Here is a 20,912-nt window from a genome sequence, read left to right as displayed (position 1 = left end):
ACACAACCTTAATATAGGTTTTTCACAAGACAGCAATGAGGCACATTGCAGCTCTACACTTCCAACCTCCGGCACGTCAATTCGTCAACGCCAAAATATTAGCAGCAGCAGTAGTGTAAGTGGCAGAAGCAATTTCTGTGAGTTCTTTCACACATTTCTTAGACCAGCTCGTGCACCAGCACAACAGAGTACAAGTCTGACATGTGGTGAACAACTGGAGAGGATGGTGCACTCCTGATTGAGTCTCCATCTGCTGGGTTGGCTGTAGTAGAAGAGGTTTTGGTTCCTAATTCTACAATTTCTACTGTAGTAAAATTAATGCCACTTTGCTGCTGTCTGCCACTAATTTTTGGAAATGTGGAGAATCCTGATTGGGTCTCCATCTATTGGGTTGGCTGTAGTGGAAGCGGTGTCGGTCCTGTGAGAGAAAAGAATCCATCTTGTTTGTCTGTGGTATCCATTTTGTCTTCACTCTTATGTAATGGTCATCAGGTAACACTGATGGGCAGTGAGGTTTCACATCACTGTTCACTCCCCTAAGGCTACTATTGGTTCATAGGTCAGAGGGAACTATTCCTTTGTCTCTGACCCTATTTAAAGTGCCACATATGTTAATAAAGCAGAAGTCTTTTCTAGTACACCATATAAGGCTGTGCTGTATTGATTTCCTCGAGATCTCGAAAATATAATTTTAATATTTGGAGTTCAGAAGGCATAGAAGAGAGCGTATTTCGCTCACAGAATTTGGTGCCGAAAAGTCCTGGGTGTAACGGGTCTGGGAGGTGGAACCTCTGAGCAACTATACAAGGGGGCAGTCCTTGTAAGGAAGCGGGTGGCTCCCTGGGAAGGTGGGCAGGAGGTCACGGCAAGTGACGGGGACAGTCTCTTGACAGGCGGGTGGTCACGGCAAGTGACGGCAGAGCCTCCAGGTAGGGTAGCAGGCAGGTAGCAGGTGGACGCTCCCAGGTGAGCGGGCAAGAGTCTCTGGACAGGCAGGTGGTCACGGCACGTGACGGCAGAGCCTCCAGGTAGGCTAGCAGGCAGGTAGCAGGTGGACGCTCCCAGGTGAGCGGGCAAGAGTCTCTGGACAGGCAGGTGGTCACAGCACGTGAAGGCGGAGCCTCCAGGTAGGCTAACAAGCAGGTAGCAGGTGAGCGCTCCCAGGTGAGCGGGCAGACTGATCCATAGACAGACTGGCAGGGCTGGTAGGCAGACTGTCGGACCGCAGATAGATAAGCAACAGGGAGGAATCTGGCAGGTGACTGGCAGGTGACTGGCAGGTAGCTGGTAACGGGACCTGAGGGCTGAAGCAGAGTTGAAAGGCTTTGCAACAACATTGCTCGGGCACCTCCATTTTGGAGGAGGTGCCTAATATATGGGAGGTCCTCCGGCAATTGGCCGGGGACTCCTTAGGACGGCGCGCGCGGTCCCTTTAAGAGAGGGGGAGCGCGCACGCGCCCTAAGCACACTGCCGGGGAAGGAGCGCGTGCCGGAAGCAGCGGGGAGAGAAGCGCTGGAGGACGCCGCGCCAGGAGCGGGGAGGTGAGAGGGCCGGCGTCTCTGCCTAGTACGGGGCAGAGACGCCGATGCTACACTGGGACTAGACGTGCATTAAACCATCCGGATCTAGAGTGAGGAGGACCCTCCAGGAAAAGTGAATTCAATTGCTGCAGCATAAGTTAAGAAGCTTATTCTTACAATTGTATTTCACTTTTAGGCTGCGTTCACACATTGCGTATTTCCCTGCGTTTTTTTACGCTGCGTATTTTCCTGCTTTTTTTACCTGCGTTTTTTTACGCAGGTAAAAAAAGCACCTCCATTCACACACTGCGTAAAAAAGCGCAGCAAAAAACGCAGTGTGAAATGAAGTGTGTCATGTGTAATGTATGTGTCTGTGTCCTGTGTGTCCTGTGCGTCTATGTGTCGTGTGTGTGAGTGTCCCCCTAGCAGTGTATGTACAGACAGTTTCTGGCTGCAGTACATACACTGCTTTAAAAGAAATAAACTATGGATACTCACCTATCCGATGGATGGGAGAGGCGTCCGGTCCGGTCCCGCGGCTTCCAGCATCCGCCGTGAAGCGATCAGCTGACTGTCACGTGACCGGCTTGTAAATCAGCTGACGGGAAGCCGGTTACAAGCCGGTTAGCTTACAGCTGATCGCTTCACGGCAGATGCTGGAAGCGCGGGACCGGACCGGACAGCTCTCCCATCCATCGGATAGGTGAGTATCCATAGTTTCTCCTGCGCCTCCGTAAAAAAGCGCTGGAATTACGCAGTGTGTGAACACTGCTGCGTAATTCCATCGCTTATAATGGACACAATAGGAGAAAGCGCGGGACGCAGCTGCGTAAAGAATTGACATGTCAATTCTTTCCGCAGCTGCGCTTTCGCGCTGCGTAAAATCACACAGTGTCTGAACGGCAAAGTGAATTTCCCATTCACTTTGCTGGCAGACACAAGGCACATTGCGTATTTTGAAAAAGCGCGCGCAAAAAAGCACGCGAAAATACGCAATGTGTGAACGCAGCCTAAATGTGCTACCTAACCACTATATGTATATTGCATGGCAGTATTATTTGTTCTATTGGTGCTTCTAAAGTATTGTGCACTTGGCCCTTATCTGACAAAAAGTGTGCATTTTTTTTCCTGAATCTCTCATTAGGTGTTTCTGGTTCCCACTTTTATTTTACTTCTGTTCTGGGTGGAAAGGGGAACAGCAAATCAAACAAAATCAGCACAAGCACGCATTTTTCTCTGCAATTTTTACAGTATGTGAGGGGGGGGTCAAATTTTTTTGTGGACTGGTATGGTTTGTGAGTCAAGTCCCATTCCAGTCCTGCTGATATGTATGGACTCTGCACATTTTAAACTTTTGTTTTTAGGCGGTATGGTGTATCTAATTTTTTGCATGGGTCATACTAATATAAATTTTAATGCATGCAAAAAAAATTCAATTTGACATAAAATTGCATGATGGTGCCTGCAAGTTTAAAGTGCTGAGAAAGTAATTTTGCCAATTATTAGTAAAATTTAAAGGGGTATTCCCATCTCCAAGATCCTATCCCAATATGTAGTAGGTGTAATAATAAAAATATTAGCAAATACCTCCAATTAGAAATGTAGTATAGTATTTTGGATTCGCTATGCCACTTACCTCATGTGCAGGCAATACAGGACCTTAGGTATCCATGGTTATGACCACTAGCAGCTAGCTAACTGTCACTTTATCAGTGGACGTAACCATGGATACCTAAGGTCCTGCAATGCCTGCACATGAGGAAAGAGACATAGCGAATCAAAAATACTATACTACATTTCTAATTGGAGGTATTTGCTAATATTATTATTATTACACCTACTACATATTGGGATAGGATCTTGGAGATGGGAATACCCCTTTAAGGGCATAAAATTACCTAAAATAACTGTAAGGCTAAGTGCACATATTGAGTATTTGATTGCAGAAATTTCTGCAACGATTCTGCATCTCCAGGAATTTGTTGGCATGTTTTTGACTGATTTGAGTAAAGTCAATGGTGAAAGACTCAGGGCAAAAATGCACAAAGAATTGACGTGCTGTAGATTATTTTCTGCACCAAACCTGCAAGTCACAAATACTCAACGTGTGCATGACACTTCAGGTTTCTCATTCACTTTGCTGGCATAAGGATTGCTTCAGGTTTTGTCACAAATGCGCACAGAAAAACCCAACAAAAATGCACCAAATCGGCAATGTGTGAACACAGCCTAACAACACTCCCCTGCCTCCATATATATATATACTTGGGTACGGTCACTGCCAAGTTCTGCAATAAATAAAGAAAAAACTAACTGCTGCCACCAATAGTTTATACAGGCCGATTGGACTCCCTTTACTGGTAACGTGTTGGCTTCACGAGGCTTCAGGGAGGCGGTTTACAGTGCAGGAGGAACAAAACTATTACATTTTATATATTTAATCTGAAAAGTAGGCAGTGCTTATAAAAATATACAAAAGATACTACAAAAGGGGACAAAATACGGTATATACAAACATAAAATGAAATAAAATGGATAAACAAAAGAAAATTACTAGATTTGTTATCGCAGGAACAGCACAGTTCTTTATAGAGGGGAGCTTTCCATTTCGAAATAGTTCAATCCTACAGCAAGCTTTATCTCCCAGCACTGAACAATGGAAATGTGTCACCCTGGCCTGGATGCCACACATATAATAAAGCTGTGTCTGAGAGCAAGGGGGAGGTTCTCTAGTCAAGGACCATTAGCATGCAGCACCTCCTGTCCCAGACCAGTAGGGGGAGCAGGCTACCCCTATAAAAGCTGGAGCTGGGGGCAGGGTTAGGGAGAACTGGACAACCTGTCTCTGGATTGAGAAGTGTCCCAGAGCAGGGACAGACAATTGTGTTGCAGCCTAAGAGGACGTGTGGCAGTAGGAGAGCCACGAGCCAGGGACAAAGGCGAAGGGAGCCTGTCCTGGCAGATAAAGAAACTAATCTACCAGACTTTGGTGTCTGAGGCTGGGAGGATTCCAGGTCCTACAGCAGATAACCAGTCCGCCAACCTTGTTCCTTGGCCTAAGAAGCCCGGAGGCTCCGCCACAGCAGAAGGGACCAGCAAAGCCGTACCAGACCGGGAGTAGAAAGGGACCCAAGTTGCAAGCCATACGGGCGAGAGGACACGGTGAGCTCAGGAACGTGGGCTGTTACACTACAAGGAGGGAAATAGCCAGAAGGAGCACAGAGAGCACGGTAGGCCTACACCATCACCTTGGCCTGCTTCCCACTTTTTCTCAGACATCCAGGCCCCCTCCTAGCCGGGCCAGTTTCTGGGTCATATTACCTGTTCTAATAAAGACCCTGAACTGTTTAAGAGGCCTCCATTTCCTGGCTATCGCGGTCGGAATCATCCCCTCCATCATCCATAATATATACTGCCCTGGGGCCATACTCCTCCCATGGGGAGTTGAACTATTCAGTGCTGCACATCTATATCAGCCCCAGCGGTCTGCACTGCAGCGGCGGTTAGCCCTGACCGCAATCCACGGGTGGCGTAGTCGGACATTACGTACAGCACATAGCAGACTACCACTGGTCTGACCACCCTGAGCCACAGAACCGGGTCGCCACTACTACTCCCAGCATTGCCCTGAAGCCCGGTTCCGAGTGCCCCACGGCCCAGGGGGTGAGTCAGCTTTGGCGTAGTTGGCAGGATTGTAACCAACCCGCCACAAACGGGTATTGCGTGCCTGAAAAAGACTGTACACGTACCTGAAGAAGGGGTTTCCCGCCATCTGGAGCCGTTTCCCGCCATTTTCAGCCATCTCCTGGCATCTTCCGTCGGTTCCCGCCATCTTCAGCCGTTTTCCCGCCATCGGACGCCATCTTCAGGACGCCGCGCGGGAAGAAGAGGGGCGTGGACGTCCAAACCGCGCGAGATCCAAAGCTCCGTCCCACGCACCGACGCTGCGCAAGGTCCTGGAAGGGAGAGAGAGCGACGCTGACGTCACCAGGACGCGACGCAAGGTCCTCGTCCGGAGCAGCACCAGCGGAGCCGCGGCCTACAGAAGAGGATCGTCGGAAGGTAGGCCACGCTTAACTAGGGGGGAGGAAGATGTCGGACACGGAGGCGCCCACTACCACCAGCACAGCTGCAGCAGCGGTGATGCCATTTTCCCTGCCCTACATCCCTGGAGCGGCCTGGCTGCCTAAGCATTCAGGGGAGCCCCATGCCCTAACTGACTTTAAGGAAAGGCTGTACAGTTTGTTCCAAGTTTACCCCCTGACAGAGGAACAAAAGATTAGCATACTGACAGGGCAGTTAACTGGCGCAGCTCAGCGGGAGGTAAAGTCATGGCCCGCTGAGGAGAAAAGAACTGTAAAATGCCCTAAATTTGCAGGAAGCCTTGAGAGCCATCAAACAAGCTGACCCTGGTAGCGTGCAGGATACGGATAAGCTACTAACAGAACAGTTCATAGAAGGTCTGCTGTCTAGCGCCCACAGGACCCAGCTGAGCCTCATGTTCTTTCAGAACCGTGACCTGACCTTTGCCCAATTCAAGGACAGGGCCATAAGGGTGCTCCGTGAACCCGCAGCAAGTGGCGCTATAAACCCCCGGCGCCCAGCTCTCACCTACCACCAGGAGGCGGCGCCCTCCTCTATGGACTCTGTGGGGGCCAATGCACAGGCCCTGAACCAAGCCCCATCGAAAGATCTGCACCACCAAGTCCAGGAGCTGACCAGGAGCGTCGCGGCGTTGACCAGGACCGCCCAGGCGTTGCAAGTGGACCCGTCAAGACCCATCGAGTTGGCCTCAAGTCCGGAGGATGTCCCGTGGCGTCGACAGAGGAGGATCCCGTCATTCCGAGGGAGGCCCACAGACCGCTACGCAGAGGATGGACAGCCCTTTGGCAGTCGATGCAACCAGCCCGGACACATTTCCAGGTACTGTAATTTAAACGGGTCCAACCTGGGGCAGAGGGCAAACCCCCAGGCATAAGATCACCAGGCCCTTATAAATTGCGTAATAAGTACGTTGGGGGACGCTCGGTTTTACCCGTGGTGCTGGACGGTATCCCCATGAGCTCCTTGCTGGATACCGGGTCGCAAATAACTACTATCCCTTATGTACTTTTTAAGCAGTATTGGACTGATGCTGATATAACACAGTATCCAGACAGTGACTTGAGCATCATCGCCAGTAATGGCTTGCCCGTGCCGCAGATGGGGTTCAAGGAGATGACCATTAAAATTGGTAAAGTTGAACTACCGACTGTCATGGTTGTGTCGCCACGAAGATCGTCACGATTGCACAGCCTGACTTCTCGCAGCTGAGTTTTTGGTGCTTTGTGCTTTTCGGCAGTGAGGGAGTTAACTCTCTCTCTCTCTGTGCTAGATAAGGTCCAGCCTCGCCCAGCTGCAATCAATTCTGCAGTAGTGAGATTCCTTCATATGTCTGCTGCTCTGTCATGCAGACTAACAGAGCGGATCGTGGTATTTGGAGTTTCAGAGATAAGTGTATTTGGAGTGATTTTTCCCTTCCTCGCTTTATCATTTATCTCCTTTCCCGTTGGTGTTCCCTCTGTTGTAGTTGTGTAGTTTTTGTATGCAAGGTGGTTTTGGTTTTACCCTTATACTGTCTCGTTCGTCTAAGTACTGAGTGGTGGCATATTATTACCTGTCCCCTTTTGTTGTGATCGGGGTCCTTCTCAGGACTAGATTACTTAGGTGCAGGGATCCTCAGGAGGTAGGGGTTACGCTGGCGGCCTGGACCTCTGTACCTTTAACAGTACCTCCAGGTAGAGGGATTAGTCAGGGCCCCAGCTCAGGGTCAGCTTAGGCCCCCTACCTCCAGTACACAGAGACAGCGTGACACCGGCACAGGGAGTAATTATTGTGGACATTGACCGTCGTGAAAGTCACCCTAAAATAACTGTGGGTACTACCGTGATTGAAAATTGTCTTTCAGAGGTAATAGTAATTCTACAACAGGTGGCGGTGAATGCTAGTTCCAGCCAACAGAGTCCTCAACAAGGAGATAAAAGCCCTGATGAGACGGCAGCAGGTAGAACTGTCTGGTGGTGAGATCGGTAGCGTAAGACTGAGTGACCCATTCCCCATTTCCATGCCTCCCAAAAGTGAAATGATGATCTGGTGTTGGACTGAAATCGGGTTGAGAGGTAGAGACTACCAAGCCATGGTAGAACCCGTGTACTCAGACAGCAGGCCCACCATTTTGACAGCCCGGGGGGTGGTTGATGTCCGTCATGGGAGGGTGCCCGTTCGCATTCTCAACATTGGGGAGAGGGAGGTACACTTACCCAGGTACGCTACACTTGCCAAATTGTTTGCTGTCGAACACAAAGCTATCAGGGCCGTGGAGCCTTTGTCTCCATCTCCACAGGCGGAGGCTAATGGCACCCAGAAACAAAAGGAGGACTGGTGCCAGAAACTCCATGTGGGTGCTGACTCCACTCCCCTGCACCAGAAACAAGGAGTCTACCGGGTGGTCCAGGAGTACGAGAGAATTTTTAGAAAGCACCCGCTAGACTTCGGCAGAGTAAAAGGGATAGAACACCATATCCCCACGGGGAGCCACCCACCAATAAAAGAGAGACACAGGCCTGTACCCCCTGCACATTATCAGAACTCCAAGGGTATTCTGAGGGAAATGAAAGAAGCTGGGGTCATTAGAGATAGCTGTAGCCCCTGGGCAGCCCCCTTGGTTCTGGTAAAAAAGAAAGACGGCACCATGAGAATGTGCGTGGACTATAGACAAATCAACCGTATCACCCACAAAGACGCATATCCGCTGCCTAGAATAGAGGAGTCTTTAGCCGCACTAAAATCAGCTAACTTCTTTTCTACTTTGGACCTTACTAGCGGGTACTGGCAGGTTCCTGTGGCAGAGGCTGACAAGGAGAAGACCGCCTTCACCACCCCAATGGGACTGAGCGAGTTCAACTGTATGCCCTTCGGGCTCTGCAACGCACCAGGGACCTTCCAATGACTGATGGAATGCTGTCTAGGGCACCGAAACTTCAAGACGGTCCTCCTTTACCTGGACGACGTGATCGTCTATTCGAAGACTTACGAGGACCATCTAAAGCATCTGGCCGAGGTGTTCGAAGCCCTGGCAGGCTATGGCTTGAAGGTGAAACCATCAAAGTGTCACCTGTTGAAACCAAAGGTCCAGTACCTAGGGCACGTTGTAAGTGCGGAAGGAGTAGCCCCCGACCATGACAAGGTCACGGCAATCAAGAGCTGGCCAAGCCCTTCGAACATCAAGGAAGTGAGGCAATTCCTCGGGTTGGTAGGCTATTACCGAAGGTTCATCCCCGGGTTCACTAAGATGGCAGCTCCTATGCAGGACCTCCTGATAGGACAGTCTAAGTCCAGAAGCCAAAAGCCACCCTTCAAGTGGGATAAACCGGAAGAGGAGTCCTTCCGCCAGTTGAAGATGGCCCTCACAGGGGATGAGATCATGGCCTACCCTGATTATGGCCAGCCTTTTATTCTCCACACAGACGCCAGTAACGTGGGACTGGGAGCCGTACTGTCACAAAACCAACAGGGCAGAAAAAGGGTGATCGCGTAAGCCAGCCGGAAGCTGAGGCCCACCGAGAGGAACCCGGAGAATTACAGCTCCTTCAAGCTAGAATTCTTGGTGGTGGTGTGGGCCGTAACGGAACGCTTCAAGCATTGCCTGGCCTCCGCAAAGTTCACTGTGTACACGGACAACAACCCGTTAACACACCTAGACAGTGCAAGACTTGGTGCCCTGGAACAGCGGTGGATGGCCCGTCTCTCCAGTTAAGACTTCGTGATCAAGTACCGGGCAGGCAAAACCAATGCCAATGCTAATGCCCTATCGAGAATGCCTCACTTACCCGAAGGTGACGAAGACCCAGAAGAGCTGGAGGAGGTAGAACTCCCCGCGTTTCACCGGTATGGAGCCATTCAATACTCCCACAGCGTGAAGGAGGAAGATTTAACAACCGTTATGATCAATTCCCTACCTCACCACAGCTGGGCCGAGACCCAAGATAGTGACCCTGCAATCCGCCTGGTGAAAGATCTGCTGACCCAGGAAGACGCCCGCTTAGATCCGGATGCTCCAGAGGAAGCCAAGCAGCTATGGAAAGAGAAGAACAAGCTGTTCCTCTATGAAGGCAAGATGTGCAGATGACTTGTCAACCACCGGACACACGAGCTGACCTGGCGGGTCATGGTCCCAAGGCGGGATGCAGCTATGGTTGGAAGAAACTGGAGTTCCTGCTAAGAGGACGGTTCTTTTGGGTCGGCATGAGAGGGGCTGTAGAGAAGTGGTGCAGGGACTGTGGCCCTTGTAACTTAAGGAGAAAAGACTGCACCAGCCAGAAGACACCCTTGAAGCCCATCGTCACCCAGCAGCCTCTTGAGCTGGTAGCTCTGGACCATGTCAAATTGGCTCCAAGCCGGTCAGGATACTGACGCGCCCCCTGGGCCAGTGTTGTTGTGGATACCCGGAGCCGGATCAGATGGGGGTTGTAGTCTCCGAGTGGCTGTGACCCGGTCCGTGCCCAGGGTGTCAAGCTCAGTGTGTGGCAGTCCTTACTGATGTTACTAAAGTTCTTTATGTCGACTACGCCACCCGTTGAATTGCGGTCACTACGGCCGCCGCTGCAGCAGGGTCCGCTGAGGCTGATGGTGTTTGTGCAGCCCAGGTAGAATAACCCCCAACGGGAGGGGTATAGCCTCAGGGGGTCAGGTGCAGAGGATGGTGGTTGTGGAGGTGCAGTGAGGATGGAAATGAGAGTCAGAGTCGGGCTGTGCAGTTCAGGGTTTGTTTACTTACTGCTGTTCTTGAACCGGTCACTCCGGCCTTGAGTGACCACCCGAGCCGTGCTGCGTCCACCAGGTCCTGGACCCGGCCAACCCCCAAGTAGTTCTGGAGCGTGGTTCTGAGCTCCCTTTCTGTCCTGTCCTCGTCTCTGGCCTTCCCCACCAGGGATCCACCTAAGTCCGGCTCCCTCGGGCCTCTTGGTGGTAAACCCTTGTCTCTGGGTTCCCTGACCCTATTCGTGGTCTGCCTTCCGGGTGGATTTAGTGGGTGGTCGTGGCAGATCCTGCCCACGACCTCCGGTCTCTGGCTAAGGTGTGCTGTAGCCTCTGCCAGCTTGGGATCCGGTACCCTGTTGCCAACTCTTCACCCTTTGATTTAGTTTGGGCTCTCAGAGTTCCTTCTTTCTCCCCCTCTGGGTCTTTCTTTCTCCTCTCTCTCTCTTGGCCTTGGGGCTGCTCTGCTCCTCTGCTTTCCTCCACTGCTCTGCAAAAGACTGACAGACTGACCAGCCTTCTGCAAAAGACTCCTCTGCAAAGACTTACTGACTGACTGACTTCTCACAGACTGACAGACTGACCCTGATCTTAGATGGTGCCCACCTTATATACTCCCTCTATGTGTGAGCTCAGGTGACCAGCACCCAATGAGCTCCTAACTTTACCCAGGCTGCTCCCCCTATCTGCCCCTACACTACTGGGATGTACCACCCCCCTCCCACTCCAGCCAAGGACAGACTCGGTCGTACCTGCACATTTCTAAGTGGGAGTACCGTTGGTCTGCCCTCCGGAAATGGGATGTGTGTAGTGCATGCAGCTGACTGAGCTCAGTTCCACACTCCATCCTTACCCGGGAGTGGAATACCACACCTCTGGATTGAGGTGCAATACCCCTGTAGCAGCCGAATCCTCAGGGTGCTACAATACATCTACGCCCTGACAATCGTGGGCCACTATTCCCGTTTTCTAGTGGTGGTCCCGGTAAAAGACTTGACAGCCCAAACGGCGGCCAGAGCCTTCCAGCAATACTTCTGCCATCCACACGGGTATCCGGAACAGGTCCTGACAGACCAGGGTCCAGCGTTCGAGGCCGAAATCTTCCAAGAGTTCTGCAACCTCTATGGCTGTAAGAAGATTCGGACAACGCCTTACCACCCACAAACCAACCGGATGTGTGAGAAAATGAACAATATAGTCATTGATCTCCTGAAGACGTTGCCCCTGGAGGAACGCAGCCTGTGGCCAGAAAAACTGCCGGACCTGATAGACTTATGCAACCATATCCCGGTGAATGCTACAAACTGCACCCCGGCTTACCTGATGCGAGCTAGACCAGGTAAGCTGCCCATAGACCTGGAGATGGGAGTCCTAACACCTGAGGACACCTCCCCGGATGCGGACTGGGATACGGGAAGGCGACTGCAGTACAAGAAGGTACAGGAGAGTGTGGAGAAGAGCCTGGCCCAGGTGAGAGAAAGGCAAGAAAGACTCTTCAACCAACACGCCCCTGCTGATCCCCTAGAACCTGGTGAGCAGGTCCTGAAGCGAAAGAGAAGGCTACATAAGTTGGACGACCAGTGGGAAAGGGAACCCTACACCGTACTGCAGTCTGCTCACGACAACTCGAAGGTGTGCGTGATCACCAAGGATGGAGGAGAAACCACTAGTACCGTCTCCAGAGACCACCTAAAAAGGTGCCCCGAGCAACTCCGTAGTGCAGAAGAGGATCAAAGTGACCTTGAGCCCGCAGAGGACAAGGAAGAAATGATCAGCACCGTTCTCGGAGAGTTCCCTTAGTCCTGGACTCACATAAACGATGCCATAGTGGTTCCCGTCCTGCATTTCCTGCAACCGGCTCAGCAACAACCTACACCAGAGCCGGAAGGTGAAGAAAAGCAAGCAGTTCCAGAGGCAGAAGAGCCGGTACCAGCAGCCCAGGAGAGTCAACCCTCTGCTGACAGTGAGCCTGCCATGCCTGTGGTGAGCTAAAGGACCCACAGACAGCAGCCTGCCCTACCTGTACACCCAGCTGGTAGCTGTACCCCTAAATCTAGTGGGGAAAGCCAGGTCGGTCCACCACCAGACAGTGGGTTAAGGAGATCAACCAGGAGCACAAAGGGGCAGATACCCGCTCGCTGGAGAATATAGGGTGCACTAAAACTGTAAATAACCCTGTTGCCAAGTGTTGAAATGTTTGCAAAGTTACATGCATGATTAGTAATTGTGTATTTCAGTTTCTTACAGTTACCGTACGGACTCAAAGGTTATGAACTTTTAATAACCGGGACTTGGTATGGACTGCGTTCGGAGCCTGACCAAGGAATGAACTAAGACTGTAAAGGACTTGGGGCTAGGACAGACCCCCACCTGGTTAAGGCTCCCCGTTGTGTTGGTGATATGGACACCGGTCACATACCACACTGTGACCTTAAGAACTCAACCTGTGCGTCGTTTGTCTACTAATGTTTTATGGTCATGCATAACATTCTTGTTTTTTGTTTAGTCCCGGAGTACTAAATTTTACTAGGGGGGAATGTGTTACCCTGGCCTGGATGCCACAAATATAATAAAGCTGTGTCTGAGAGCAAGGGGGAGGATCTCTAGTCAAGGACCATTCGCATGCAGCACCTCCTGTCCCAGACTAGTAGGGGAAGCAGGCTGCCCATATAAAAGCTGGAGCTGGGGGCAGGGTTAGGGAGAACTAGACAACCTGTCTCTGGATTGAGAGGTGTCCCAGAGCAGGGACAGACAGTTGTGTTGCAGCCTAAGAGGACGTGTGGCAGTAGGAGAGCCACGAGCCAGGGACAAAGGCGAAGTGAGCCTGTCCTGGCAGATAAAGAAACTAATCTACCAGACTTTGGTGTCTGAGGCTGGGAGGATTCCAGGTCCTACAGCAGATAACCAGTCCGCAGGGGACTGTATGTTCCTTGGCCTAAGAAGCCCGGAGGCTCCGCCACAGCAGAAGGGACCAGCAAAGCCGTACCAGGCCGGGAGTAGAAAGGGACCCAAGTTGCAAGCCATACGGGCGAGAGGACACGGTGAGCTCAGGAACGTGGGCTGTTACACTACAAGGAGGGAAATAGCCAGAAGGAGCACAGAGAGCACGGTAGGCCTACACCATCACTTTGACCAGGGCCAGCTTCCCACTTGTTCTCAGACATCCAGGCCCCCTCCTAGCCAGGCCTGTTTCTGGGTCATATTACCTGTTCTAATAAAGACCCTGAACTGTTTAAGAGGCCTCCGTTTCCTGGCTATCGCGGTCGGAATCATCCCCTCCATCATCCATAATATATACTGCCCTGGGGCCATACTCCTCCCATGGGGAGTTGAACTATTCAGTGCTGCACATCTATATCAGCCCCAGCAGTCTGCACTGCAGCGGCGGTTAGCCCTGACCGCAATCCACGGGTGGCGTAGTCGGACATTACCTACAGCACATAGCAGACTACCACTGGTCTGACCACCCTGAGCCACAGAACCGGGTCGCCACTACTACTCCCAGCATTGCCCTGAAGCCCGGTTCCGAGTGCCCCACGGCCCAGGGGGTGAGTGGGGGCCAGGGGGTGAGTCAGAAATAATTGAGAATATGCTTTTATCGCATAAGAGTCATGGGCACATACTGTACCTCTCCTTGACAAACTCAGATGAGGGCTGATCAATGCAATGCCTCTCAGGTCTCAAAAATTTAGAGATTTCCAATCTTAACGATATCTAACCCCCTGGAAGTTCCTGGTAGGAGATACTAATGTCATGTTTAAAATGATGATTTAAGCTTTCAATAGATGTGAAACATGGCATACATATTCCAATACATCTGGTTGTTACTAATTTGGGGCTGATCGTCAGCTGCACTGCAATGCAAACATATGTTTCCCCATGGGCCACAATGCCAAAAATATGTCTCCCATAACTATAGAACCTACAACTGTCACAAAAAATCCAATATTTAGAACTACTATCTGGTGCCAGAGCGTCTGACATCATTGCACGGTATTGCTTTTGAAGAAAGAGTAATCCACACAAGGGATAAAAGTCTCACCTCTCAGCCTCTTGTACAGACTGTCTAATCTCCATCAGATAACCCACTTCAATTACCTGTCCACTCAGAGCTCTTTTTTCCCACATACAATGAATGTCAGCTCTGTTTTTCTATTTCAGTCTATAATGAAGCCATGTTTCAATCCTCAATGTGAGGGTGACCGTAAGAATTATTGTTTGTAAAAAAAAAAAGTGATCAATTGTCTATGAAACTGTATACAGTATGAGTGCTAAAAGCTTAAATTACTAGGTTTTACTTACCTTCTGTCACTGTGATTTCTTTGAAGAAGTCTTGCCACATAGCCATTCTGAAATCTGGATTTTAAAGGAGGCCATGTAAAGAGAAGTCAATTTGAGAACCATTTTGAATCGTAAATCAAAACCACTCTAATACACTGTGATAATAATGCTCCTGACTATTTACGATATGAAACACTATAAATAGAAAAATAGAAGTATAGTTTTAATAATTCAAGATTTCTAAAGAAGGTGTCTGCACAGATGTAAATATAAAACACAAAGAGGTTTCTTCACAAGACTCTCTTCCTACACAAGAGAGCACAGCAATAGCTATCATTCTCTAATATCAATGTCCTTAACTAGCAAATAAGTAGTTACCGTGGTTTTACTGGCACAGCAGGAAATGTATTTGATATCAATTCTATTTCATCATATATTTCACCTGCAATGCAAAATATAAACAATTACTTGATATGTACATTAGTTAGAAACAAGTCTATTTATATTACTTATATAGCACCAATAATTCCACAGCGCTTTACAGATATTATCATCACTGTCCCCATTGGGGATCACAATCTAAATTCCCTATCAGTGTCTGTTTGGAGTGTGGGAGGAAACTCATGCAAAAACGGGGAGAACATACAAACTCTTGCAGATGTTTTCCATGATGGGATTTGAACCCCGGACCCCAGCACTGCTACCAACAATGCCAACCACGGATCTACTGTGCTGGCTCCATGGTTAGTGACATTAGTGGTTAACAAGTGATTAAAGAAGCACTCCCTGCAATCATCATATTATATAGCACTGTGTACTTACAATTGCTCATTTTGCCTTTCTACCTAGCTAACTCTAATCTTTTCTCTGCTCTACTAGAAACAGGAAATCTCTTATCCCTGCATTTATCATCCCCCTTTTCAAGTCTTGACCCAGCTGCTGCCTTCTCCCCCACCAGAGACTTTTGCAGTGACTGATGAGTCATACAAGGAAAATTGACCTCTCGTTCTAACCTCTACATAGAGGTTAGTAGGATCCAACTAGTCAGTTTCTAATCACGTGATGTCATAGACCTAGTGTAAAGAAGAATTAGCTGAGTAGAAAGCAAAATGAGCAATTGTAAGCCAGGTGCTTCTGTGCCTTTCTCTGTTAGTTCGCTAGGAACAGGCAGCCCACTACATCGTAGGGATTCAGCTTAGTCTTACTGTAGGGACAGCCTTCCCCTATCTTTCCTTAGTTCATGTTGCAGATCATAACACATGTCTGCCTACTGTGTGTGTGCATGTCTCTGTATTGTGTGCGTGTGCATGTCTGAATATGTGAAGGATGAGGGGGCAGCCTGGGCCCTGTGTACTATACCTATATTTCTCTGTTATATCGGTGCAGCATGAATCGTGGTATGTGTTAAAGGGGTCCACTGAGACTCTTTCACCCGGGGCCCATGAAAACCTGTAGCCGGCCCAGCTGGCACCTATCCTGTAATAATGTACCCATCCTGTAATAAGGTTCCCCATCCTGGGCCTTATCCTGCAATAATGCCCTTTGTCCTGGCACCTATCCTGTAGTAATGTCCCACATCCTGTAATAATGTAAACATCCTATATGTCTTCCATCCTGGGCCCATCTTGTAATAATGACTCTATCTTGGGCCCTTTATTGAATAATATCCCCCATCCTGGCCCCTTTATTTAATAATATCCCAGATTCTGGCTGTTTCCTTTAGTAATGTCCATGTCCTGTATTAATGTCCCCTGTCCTGATCCTCATCCTCTAATAATGGCCATGGTCCTGTAATAATGGCCCCCACCCTGAGCCCTTTATGTAATAATGTCTCCCACTAAGGCACTTTCCTCAAGTGAAATATAAAACTATCCTTCTGATCTTTCCTCGCTCCTGCATCAAGCAGTGCCCTCTTCCTCCTCCATAGCTAGCATAAGACATGGAGGAGCCAGCAACCACTATAGCTATTGTGGCGCAGGAAGCTGGTGGATCTCTGCAAGGCCGCACATTAAGCTGGCAATGCGGCTGGCATTGGCAGACACATCTCCTGCGAGGTCTCATATAGGACTCCTAATGCAATGGACAATGCCTTTTATAGAATATGATGCTTGTGTAGTAATTTGTAGGATTTCTATTTTATGCAAAATATGTTTTATTATAGTCCCCTTAAGCAGTTTAGCCAACATTATATCCCTAAAACCAAATTTAGTTGTATAACTGCAACATCCATGTCTGATACAAAGATATAATAACAATACATACCAGGGTTGGCATTACTGCAGCTATTTTTCTCTCTAGCAAACAACAAAAAAAATCAATTTAGCATCAGTTATATTGTTTGTGTGTATTACATTATCTATAATACTGACAGTCACCTGATATATGATACCACATGACATCATGAAAACTGATGTAACAAACACGTTGAGGACATATCATTGTTAAATATTAATTATGGACATTCATTTTATTCTTAATTCTGAGTTATGTACCATACATAAGATTGCATCAGCCATTGTTTCTACATGACATGCGCGATTTGTGTATTTTTAGTTCAGCACCATTATTAGAAGAACAGGTGCCATATGACCGGCCTATAAAAGCCCATGTTAGAGACATGCCATTCCACAGGACACAGGACGAGGGTCTGTGTGTAAACCAGCTGCTGATGTAGGCCCAAGGGACACATGGTGTCATCCGTACACACGTGCTGGACTATCACTTTGTAACTATATAATTGTTTTATGTAACTATCGCAATAATTCTTTTTAATGGACAATCCCAGAATAAATTGATACATTTTTTATATAAGAATATCGTGATATTGATACTTTGAGAAGTCCTCAATAGAAAAAAATATACAGAAAGAAGTATTTTTTTACATTGGCGAGCCTTAGCCAGTCCTGATTTTTTGTGTTTGCAAGTGAATTTCCTTCTTGAACAAAGGGGGGAGAGAAGAGAAGAGAGGAGCTAAACAGCTGTTGTTCACGTGCCTGGAAATCCACTAACTTGTAACAAGAATCAGAAAGAACTTACAGAGGACTGATCTATTCTACATATGGACTGACAGGCACCAGAGGAACTACAAGGATCAGATCAGACAAACTGAGGATAGTACGTGCTGATCATCAGAAGCTAAGAAATCTGAAGGTAAGCAAAATATGGATATAATTTCTTCTTTTGCTAAACAAAGTAAGATTAACTTCAAAGTTAATAAAGGAAATGACTTAGATGTTTTGTGGCTTCATTTATATAGCGAATGTGAATTGCAGAATTTACAGTTAACTTCTAAATTGGTAAATAGAGACAAACACAAATTGAGGAATATTCTACATTTGATAGATGTATTTCATCGTCTTGTGTTAAAGAGGTCTAAGCAAGACAAAAGTGTAGAAATAGTGTCAAATGGTGATACTGATTCTGACTGTAATGTGGAAATTGAGCAAGAAGCAAGACACGTGTCTGTAACTGAAGGTGACCTTGGGTCTGACGAAGAGACGGACATACAAAAAACTGACATGGGAGGAGACATGATTGACATACAAGAAACTGACATATTAGGTGATGTGGGCGGAGACATGAGTGACGTAGGAGGAGCTAACGTACAAGGGCCACTAAAAATAGCAGAAATCTTAGGAGCTACCGAGGCCCAACTTCAAATTAAATGAGGAAACATTTGTTAAAATTATACTAAATCATGCCAAAATATGATATCAAAATACATGTCTGTAGAAATTCAGAGATATTTGAGAGTTTGCTGATAAGTTTGATTTATCCAATGAGGAGAGGAATCAATTATTTAAAATGTGGATTCCTGTGACATTTTCCAGACATTTAAATTTAATGCCCTGTGAAAAGGACTCTCCTAATGGATGGAAAAATGATTCGGACAGATTAAAATATTTGATTTATTGAGCCACAAAGGATTTCCCCAACATAGATGATCTGCACAAATTAAGAATTGGTAGGAAAGAATGTACATATACATTCATGTCCATATTTGAAAGGTTGTACAAAGCTCTCATCAAAAATAGAAAATTACAACAAATGATAACAACTTTTCTACAAAAATTCAAATTCGGAAATCCAGTATCTCGAGTTATTGCGTCACAAAAAGATCTTTATTTGAATTGATTTGCTTGATGTTGTTAGAAAACATGAAAATCATGAAAAGAAAATAAATCAAGCTAAATTTGTAAAACCAGAAAAGAAATCTTACCAAAAGCCAAGGAGTCATCCTCGAAATGAAATATATGAAATACGCAGAAGATTTCATATATGTTATAAGCCATATCAGATGATTCAAAAGTCAATTCCTTCACAGAAAGACTTAAAAGCTCAGTCAGAACTGTGACTCTCTAAAAATAAAAATGGCTGAAATTGACGGACAGACAGAGATGAGACGACCAGCTGAGAGTGACATGGAATGTGGACTGAAGAACAGGCAATTATCTGAGCTTTTCAAGGATAGAAAGATGTCTTTTCTAAACAGAGCTTTTCTGGAGATTTTTGACAGAGACAGAAGATTTGGTTTAGGGAGTGGCTAAAAAAAACTGTAATTATATGTTGTATCAAAGTGTTATACAATGTATCATAAGTTATTTATAATCTTATACAGTAAAATTGAGTAGTTACTAGTGTTGAGCATTCCGATACTGAAATATCGGGTATCGGCCGATATTCGCGGTATCGGAATTCCGATACTTTTGCAATATCGTATACCGGAATCGGAAGTTTCCATAATGCAATGAGCCAGTTTCATTTTATTCAGCCAATGAGGATCCTAAGAAGTGTGGGCACATCCTGTTAGGCATGTAGGCATGTTAACTAATGGCATGGCTGTGATTGGCTGCTGAAATGATGTCATGATGCACTATAAAAGCCGCCGCCATTTTGAGCTCACTCTGCTGTGAATTCAGTTAGGGATAGGACGCTGTTGTTCTGAGGGACAGTTTTAGCTACTTATTTGGTCTATTCTGCTTTACCCAAGCTACTTTATAAATCGCTGTGCCTTGCAGCGCTAGTGCACAGTTCTCTGTGCTGTTCACAGCTTTCTGCAAGGTCTCTGTGTGTGAGTGCAGCTCACCCTGTAGTGTGTGCTTCAGCCACGTCAGGTTGTAGTGCACTCAGTGTGTGTCACTGCCTCATACATTATCGTTTTTTGCTAATTGATAATTTTTCCTGATATCTCCCATTAGTGTGGTGGTTCCATCCGTATTCAGCTAAATTGGTTCCAAACACACTATATAGGAGTAGATAGAGAATTTTTTTTTTGTCTTGCAGCGCTAGTGCACAGTGCTCTGCATCTGCACTGTTCACCGCTGTCTGCAAGGTCTGTGTGTGAGTGCAGCTCATGCTGTAGTGTGTGCTTCAGCCACGTCTGGTTGTAGTGCACTCAGTGTGCGTCACTGCCTCATACATTGTCCTTTTTTGCTAATTGATCATTTTTCCTGATTTCTCCTATTAGTGTGGTAGTTCCATCCGTATTCAGCTACATTGGTTCCAAACACACTATATAGGAGTAGATAGAGGAGCCTTTTTGCAGCATTGAGCCCTGCAGCCCCAGCCAGATTATTATTAGCCTATTTTTTGTAGCCTCATCTATTGCATTGTAGGTTACCTTCTTACATTGTCATAGCTACAAAAAGTTTGTGATACTATCTGTATTACATCTTTGGGCACATCCAGTGTCTTTTTGTGACAAAAAAACCTAAATAAAGTTCACCAAACACTCCACTTTACAGTTGTGTAGGCCACATTAGCTCATATTAAAGTCTAGTCCACACTTTATAAAATTAGTGTTTCTTATACCTGTTAGCAGCTGTTCAGGAATAAGCACACTAAGCCCTTAGTACTTTTCTGCCTATCTTTATCAGTCTACCAAGATGAAGAAGGCAGGGAGTAAGGCATGTGGTCGTGGGCGTGGGAGTCGAGTTTCTGCAGGGAGAGGACGTGAGGATTCTGTGCCTGCATGGAGAGGACGTGGGGATTCTGTGCCTGCTGCGGGCACCAGTGACTCAACATCCCACAGTTTTACCAGGGAACAGTCCTTTATGCGCAGCTTTGTAGGAGCTACCCGTACCCCACTGTTGCGGGAGGACCAAATTGAAGCCGTTGTCAGATGGATGGCAGCTAACGCATCAACTTCAATTAGTTCCAGATCCTCTCAGGTCCTGAGCACTGAAGAGCACCAATCTGTCTCTTCACCACCTGCCAAATTGCCCAGGCAGTCAGAGAGCCCTGGACAGGATCCATCTCTACTTCTGTTCTCTGAATCTCTTGGCTTGGAAAGAGGGGGCCAGCCAAGCAGAATT

At 47.5% G+C, this 20,912-nt stretch overlaps 1 protein-coding gene across 6 annotated transcripts in view; it reads right to left on the bottom strand.

Annotated features, from left to right (window-relative positions):
• LOC141167232 (uncharacterized) overlaps window positions 1–20,912 on the bottom strand; it is a 632,749-nt gene that overhangs the window by 152,338 nt on the left and 459,499 nt on the right. For all 6 annotated transcript variants that reach the window (XM_073654689.1, XM_073654734.1, XM_073654964.1 and 3 more), the window contains 3 exons: window positions 16,861–16,892; window positions 14,977–15,040; window positions 14,620–14,673 (listed from right to left, as the gene is read on the bottom strand). In XM_073654689.1, the coding sequence (XP_073510790.1) occupies window positions 14,620–14,673; window positions 14,977–15,040; window positions 16,861–16,892 (150 nt within the window). The remainder of the gene's footprint in view (window positions 1–14,619; window positions 14,674–14,976; window positions 15,041–16,860; window positions 16,893–20,912) is intronic.

Source organism: Phyllobates terribilis, unplaced genomic scaffold, assembly GCF_046119375.1.
Source record: "Phyllobates terribilis strain yellow unplaced genomic scaffold, ASM4611937v1 Scaffold_1__5_contigs__length_1240528914, whole genome shotgun sequence".
Classification (NCBI taxonomy): Eukaryota; Metazoa; Chordata; class Amphibia; order Anura; family Dendrobatidae; genus Phyllobates; species Phyllobates terribilis.
This window is presented reverse-complemented; position numbering and strand designations above follow the sequence as displayed.